The following is a 7,503-nucleotide window of genomic DNA, read 5'->3' as shown; positions in this document are numbered from 1 at the left end:
ATTGTATTATTATAATTATTATAAAAGTACCATAATGGCACTGCGTGTATCACTTCGATCGTTGTTCCTCAGCGTACGGTTGAGTTTTCCCTCTACTAACTTCGCATCCTCAGGGGATCTGCTGACTGATCAAGTAAGCCACTATGAACGCTTCCATTTACGATTGTAGCAAGTACCTCCATCAACTTAATCTGCAATATGTACAAGGGTCATTTTATGCAGTAATTAATCCTTTCAGTTCCAAAACTCTAGGAAAGTGCAATCATACGAAATAAATTTGCTCTCTTCCATCCCTCAAACATTCCTGTTGTTCATTTCAAGGACCATTACTAAAAGAATCAGTGCGATTGGCAAGTTAATTGATATTCAATGTTAAAATGTCAATGTTTCTTAAGGAACCTCACAAGAACACAGTGTCACACGGAGACATCCGGAACTATTCATAACTCTCTCACTCTCTCCTTCTCCTTCTCCCTCTCCCTGCCCCTCTGCCTCTTCCTTTCTGTCTTTCTATTTTACGTATTGACTTTTCTGAATTTGTTAGCTATTTATGTAACATCGATGCGGTCGACTTCATTTATTCACATTGTGGTAAAGTGACTGAATGAGATGCAATTTTCCCACTGATGTTTTGTTTTCGAGACAGAATCCACTTGCAATTCAATGATTCGTCTCATTTCGCGTTCTTCTTTTTCGACTCTTTAATGCAGCACGAAAACCATACGAAATTTCAGTTTTTCCTTTAGTTTATTTTATGGCATCCATCGCCTCTTCCTCTTTTTCCTCTTCCGCTTCACTACTTATGCATATCAATATTATTAGCAACTAACAGCATTTCGTAGTCACAGATGTATTGCACTGCTGATAGGACGGATGTATTTTTTTAAGCCGCTTTTAGCGATCAATATAACAACGAGCTGATAAATTTTATAAACCGTGCAATTCTTTATTCTTCCGCCGCTTTCAGCTTCTCATTTCCATGAAATTTATATGCTTTTCTTCCTGTTCCACATTCTTTAAGGATTGATTGCTAGTCGGAAATTTAATTATTTTTTAAATAAATGAAAAATATACGAGTAGCGAAACTTGAACTACTTTAAATGACTTAGAAACATTGGTGCAATATTTCGTATTTACTATTTCAGTATGCAGATCCCATCCCCTTATTAACCCGCTTCACTTTATCCCTCTCTCATGTTTTCGGAAGTTGAAGATCGGACCTCCCCGATAGAGTGTTGATAGTGATGTGTCAAATTGTCAAATTCTGTTAAAAAACTTGTTAAGTGAGTAAACATGAGGAGATGGAATGGATAGATGAGAATCCGTATATGTTCGTTAGGTTTCTAGCACCTACAAACTGTTAACAATTGGCATAGTCTAATTGCTTCGGTATTCATCCCAAATTTTCAAAAATCATTCCAGTTTTCTCTAACCAATAATGTTACTGATGTCCGTGATGGTTAAGACAAACAATATGAATATTGTATGTTTTGATGCTAATTTTATTAATTCAAAAATCATATTAAATTTAATCATATCAAAAAAAAATCATTTCATGTCAAATAAATTAGCGTACACCAAAGAGGCATCATTATTTATGATGGCATGTCTGATAGCAGTTAAATTTTCAAACGATATATTCTTATAACATTACATCTACCTCACTTCACAACCCCTTTGGATAGATTTTGCTTTGAAAAAAATATATGAACATATAAGGAAAGAGGGAGATGGATGGATGGATAGTTTGGGGAAATGTGGATATATCAGATTTCAAAATGCCTCACATTAAAACCGAGGGATGAGGTTCGTTCAAATACTTTCTGTTTGTTGATTGCATACCAATATTTATGCTTGAAAGCGTGACAATTCTGTTCCTATTAAATGTTGGTTAGTTATATTTAAGAACAAGCTAAAGCAGTGTGACGTAAGACTAGTGCTCCAATGATAGAAAAGTAAGGGTAACTACCGACAATGGATGATACGACGGTCACTGCTATTGGATGATAAGCATCAATGATAAGGATGGAAATGATTTGTAGAATAATCTTATTAACCTGACGCCTCATTGAGACTTACCGTTACTTAACTTTCTTCCTATTTAACTTTCGATGGGGTCATTTAATTTTCAAACAATTGATCCAGATGTGAAGAGTTTCATCTTAACTGTCTGACGTTCGTTGATAATGACGCAGCGGGTTGATGGGCTCCACTAAAAGAACTAATTACAGTTTTACTTATCATTACTAATAGACAAAACTGTCAGGGATCCAAATCATATAGTCTGTTATACTGTTTTGCTCGATATGTCTGAGGCCATTATTCCGCGATAAAGTGTCTGGGTCAGATTTTGAGATTTAAGAGCTGTGGAGGTTTTCAGCAGTAAAAAGTCTCGCATGCAACACAAATCATTTAGCGGATGTTATGTTGTATAAAATTGGTTCCTTGGGAACAAATAACCGGTTTAAAAAATATTGCTGTGCTGTTTACGGGTCCAAGAGAAGAAATGCCGTATATGACTTGCGGAAATGAAAATGCGGAAGACATAAGCTTTTAAGAATGTGCATCCTGCATTTGCGGCGACTGAAATTGAGAAGCTCGAAGTGAATGGGCGCTAAGAAAGATTATTATACTCTTATACAAGCCTTTTTTGCCTGCTCTCAACCTTCCGTTGAGCATATCCCAAAAATAATCATTAATGCCAAATTTTGAAGAAAAAGTGCAATACTTGTTGGAAGCTCTGAATATAAACTGGCATTTATGTTTTTCATGATTGATTATAAATTTTGCTTTACCGATAGGTGACTTTGGTCTTGCAAGTTTTTGAGCATAGCTGCAACCAAATTTCATGAACACTTGTCCCCAATCAATACACTCACCAAAAATACGACCTGATTCCCACTCCGGTGCATTTCAATTCAACATAACTCTGTCTTGTCTTCTTGCACTACAATCCGATGACTAATGTGATGTTTTATTCGCGAAATGCCCAGTGATTCAGTCTCAAACTGAACACCAACAGAGCAGCACGTAATTTTTCGTACTTGGTCGTTAATTTAATTTCGAGCAGCTTCTTGCATGTGTTCTTTTTGTTAATGACAGCATAAGCATGATGGATACGTTCAAGTTTGTAGAAACCGTGGAAGAGGGAAAAATAAAAACAGGGTAGCTTGAAGTGCTCTTGTCTGTAGGCCTAATTCTTCTGAAGAGTTATTAGGTCTACAGAAGAGAACGCTTTAAAAAAACAAAAACTCCACGATTAATTCGTACATTATACGACGACCTCGTTCTTCTTTAACATAATCCATTATTTGAACTTTAGTCTCACAAAATTTTACTAAATGAATAGAGATGATCAAGCAAAGCAATATATCTCTAGTTGAAATATTTAATGAAGAATTTCTATAGTGCCATTCACCAGAAAACACCACACTTGCACTCTAATTGAAGCGTGAATGATACCTATTGCAACTGATTCTTTTTGTATACACGATCTTTCTTCCAAGAATTTTCTTAAATGCAATTAGAAAATATGCCGAATTACTTAACATCTATTGATGTCGACGGTGGTGGTCTATAACTGCCCATATTGTTTCATGAAGTATCACCAAACGCTTTGTCACAGCTTAGTAGAACTATCCATGTCACATGATGTCTTCCTGAGAGCACAAATGTCCTCACCAGGTGACTAAAGCAGTTGACTTCCACATACTCTCGAACTGTCTTTACTATCCTCTTAACGTGAAATCAGCACTCATCCGACATAGTTTGTCATTGTGGCATTCCTACTTCTCTGTGTTTGTTCATTCACTCTTCATCAACTCTCCGCTTGTCTGTTCTGTAGCAGGGAACAAAAGGAAGAGCTGTTTCCATGGCAACAGCACATTACGCGGCGCAGTGCTCACTTCACTCATTCACTGCAAAAATGACCGTCGGTAAGCCTCTCCTTCACTCTCTCAGCAATCTTTTAATCTCACTTTCTGTAGCTCTTTTAATAAAATAATTTTCTTTATACAACATCTTTTTTTAACTTGAATTATTTTTTCTCCAACCTCTCTCCTATCTACGTTGTGTATTACATCATATTTTTATTTTCTTACCAATCAGTTGCTTTACCTTTATCTATCTGTTTCATTGTCGCATTGCATTGTATGTGACAGCAGTGATGCTGAACTACACAAAGCGTTGTCTTTTTGAAACGTTCTTTTCTCTGCTCTCCGCCCACATATTTTCCCTTAATCTTTTCTATTTTCACTGCTCTTTTTTCCGCGATCGCTTATTAGTCTGGAAAACTTAGAAAGATACAACCAGTGCGGCACCCCTCGTCAGATAATGGATCTCTGCTTCTTCTTTCTCTCTTTTGTCCAGCATCCATTCTCCTTCCTTAAATTCTTGTACACGTTGCTCAACTGTCCGGTCAGTACACCATGTAACGTGTGTATGCGTGTATGCTACATGTGCCACATACGAGCATGTCTGGTCCACTCTGTTCGAGTAATTTCCCAGCTTCGTCTTCATGGATATTGCTAGATCTTCCTCTCCTGCTCACTTCCTCAGCTTCATACATTGTGGGAGAATAAGTGGCAAAAGGGATGATTGTGTAGCCATTGCCCGGTCCTTTTTGTTAGATTGGCGATTTTTAGGCACCGATGGATGTTACGGCACTTCATATTGTCCCATAAAGTTTACTTCCCAATCCACGCTTCCTAACAGTTGAATGTTCGTAATTTCGTTGCAGAAATAGAAGAGTTTAAGCGTATTGAACTTAGTTTTGAGATTGCGAACTTTTGATTTCATTTTCCTTTTGAGTACGCGTGGTTTGCTGTGAATTGAAGGTAATTTCGCCTAAATTCAAATTCTGGAAGCGAATTCAAAAATTTTTGGTCCAGTTATTGGGAGGTTATTCATTGAGACAAGTGGCATGCAGTAAATCAAGTAAGATGTGTGAAGCATCTTGGATCTACAGTAAGTGAGCAGTTGTAAAATTCATGAACTATCATCGAGAATTTCAGATCCTATAAAGACAAAAAAGTTTGTTCTGGGACGTAACTAAAGCATTTTAACGATGAAGCTTGATATATAAGCTGTGTTATTTCTACGTATCTGTTTGACATACTAATACATGTGTATTTTCAGTTTTTAGTGGTTTTTTGAAAGTACTGAAACTCTTTCCAATACTTCAAAATAAATATCTTCCATTCTTTACTCCATTTCAATAGGACAATGGTTATTAGAGGTTACAGATTTCTTTTCAATTACCTTTTTAAATAATTTTTGTCTATAACTTTTAAGTTAGGAATTGTGTCTGAAAATCTACTCCGAACTGTGGGAATCGGGACACTTAATAAGTGGCAGTAATTATTATTAGCATTTTTCAGTAGTTTCATTCCTAAGTTGTAGTCGTGATGGCTTTAACAATAAATTTGTTGGCTGTCTTGTTTTACAGTAATGTGGAGGAAAGTTTGTTACCCATTAATTGTTATTAAATTGTGACCTGATACGTTGAGTAAATTTCAGTTTTTAACAGTAAATTTATTGGCTACTTTGTTTTATAGTAACGTGGAGGAAAGCTTATGAGTTATTAATTATTGAATGAGATGTCGTTTATGTCTAATAATTGATATTAGTTGCTTGCATTCAGTTATCGTTAAACAGTCCAGGAATGCGGTGAAGGATTGGTCTGGAAAAAAAACCTGCTTTTTTATTGACACATCCTGTTTCATATTCACATCACTTTATTGCATTTTGGGCTGCTATCTCAGCTCTCTGTACGTCTGTTTCTACCTGTTTGGCGTATGTTAGATGATAAGTTTTGACCGGTAAAGGTTTATTTGCAAAAACTCTTCCATATCTTTAAAACTTTTATTGGATGATGAAACTCTCCTGAGCACTTCAATGGTATGCAAGTTAAGGTATCAGCTGCTGTCATCGTAGTATGTCAAGATATATTTTGTCTACTTTGGAGGAAAATTCTAACGTTTTTAATGTACAGTGGAAAGTTCGAGTTGTTCAGTACAGTGGGTCTTTTGGTGATTACTGAGATTTGCTTCATGACTGCATTAATGATAGCTTTGGTACAAACGGCTCTTTTTCATGGTTAGTAATTAAGTCGTACCTTGTTTTAGAGTAATGAGGTTTCTTTGATTGATTATATTGTAAATTGAGGAATCTATCATCAGGGGTAAGAAGTGTTTTTTGATTAATTTTACGGGGACTGTTGACTAACGTAGACCTCACAAAAAGTGAAAGTACGCTTTGATCTTTTACTGTTTTCAGTGTTTGTTTTCGCTGACAGTAAGACTTTTTGGTTCGTTATGGCATATTTCATGATCATGAGAAGCCATCTGTATATGCTGTGCTCAAGCAAATGAGTGATGACAACTATTAGAGTACTTAATTTACAATTAGGCTTGAATTGTTTGAATTTGAAAGTTGAGATGGGATGTCAAATTTCTCTAGCAGCGTACTCCAATTTTTTTTTTTTTAATATATACATGAAACGTAATATTTCACAAGGCAGTCATCAATATGTTTGAGCATGCAGTGAGTATGTGTTTATTGTCTCTTCACTTTATTCTTTTGGCATGTCTTGTCATTGCTGTGGGACATTGTGTCTAGTGTATGACTGAGACACCCGTGTGTTCAGCGCTTGTTGACAGAGTGCTCGGTCACCTGATGATAAACCTTTCACTACTAGGCTAAGTCGATACTCAATACTGCATGATCGCCTTATACAATCCCTAATTTTGGTTTCTTATTCATCTTTATTTTTTAGCGGAATATCTCTCTATAGTTTACTTCAAGTGCATTTTGATGTGTGTTATCTAAAGTTTTTTTTTTTCAAAGGAAATCCAAATAAATTGATCTTTATGTTTTTTGTTATCTCAAGCTTCGTGAATTTTCGAGAACCCTTTTAAAATGGTTGTTGTGAATTGATGTAGTTATGGAATAGAATTTGCGGAAAAAATCCATTATTTGATTACAGTTTCAGTAGATTTAGGTAAAAAAATCCATCATTTGATTACAGTTTCAGTAGATTTAGGAGATATTCTGTTTGAAAACCATGTGTTCCAAAAAGTAGTGGATCTTTTCAAATATTGAGATAAACGTGAATGAGTAAAGCGTAAATACTGGATTCAAAAATTTTGGAAGATTGGGACTTGGTTTTCTAAGCATTTTAAATTTCCCGGTACTATTCATTTAATAATAAAAAAGAAGAATTGAATAGCTTAGACTCTCATGCTAAGAAATAGTGTTCTGTGACTTCCTACATTCTAAGGTACGTCATTTATGCTAATTGGTCCATGAGCTATTCATATTGGCTTCTACACTTGTTAATATGTGACAGCAGGAGAAAATACACTATTTTTTACTGAAGGATTATTATTTTTGTTATCCATGCTTAGGACAGTATGTCACATAATCCAGAAACTTCTTGAGGAAACTTTACAGCAGATCGGTTTCACGGTGCCCATTGTAATGTGGTTATGAATCAATTTTTTC

At 35.6% G+C, this 7,503-nt stretch overlaps 2 protein-coding genes across 2 annotated transcripts; both read right to left on the bottom strand.

Moving 5' to 3' along the window:
- Positions 1 to 2,553: 2,553 nt before the first annotated feature.
- On the bottom strand, positions 2,554 to 3,588 carry LOAG_01390 (hypothetical protein; the record flags this gene model as incomplete). Its single annotated transcript, XM_003136929.1, has 2 exons — positions 2,554 to 2,833; positions 3,545 to 3,588. 2 exons carry the CDS (start codon positions 3,586 to 3,588, stop codon positions 2,554 to 2,556), a joined length of 324 nt encoding a protein of 107 aa, XP_003136977.1.
- Positions 3,589 to 4,293: 705 nt separating this feature from the next.
- Positions 4,294 to 4,567, bottom strand: LOAG_01389 (hypothetical protein; the record flags this gene model as incomplete). Its single annotated transcript, XM_003136928.1, has 2 exons — positions 4,294 to 4,383; positions 4,469 to 4,567. 2 exons carry the CDS (start codon positions 4,565 to 4,567, stop codon positions 4,294 to 4,296), a joined length of 189 nt encoding a protein of 62 aa, XP_003136976.1.
- Positions 4,568 to 7,503: the final 2,936 nt, after the last annotated feature.

Source organism: Loa loa (genome assembly GCF_000183805.2).
Source record: "Loa loa unplaced genomic scaffold supercont3.5, whole genome shotgun sequence".
Lineage (NCBI taxonomy): Eukaryota > Metazoa > Nematoda > Chromadorea > Rhabditida > Onchocercidae > Loa > Loa loa.
This window is presented reverse-complemented; position numbering and strand designations above follow the sequence as displayed.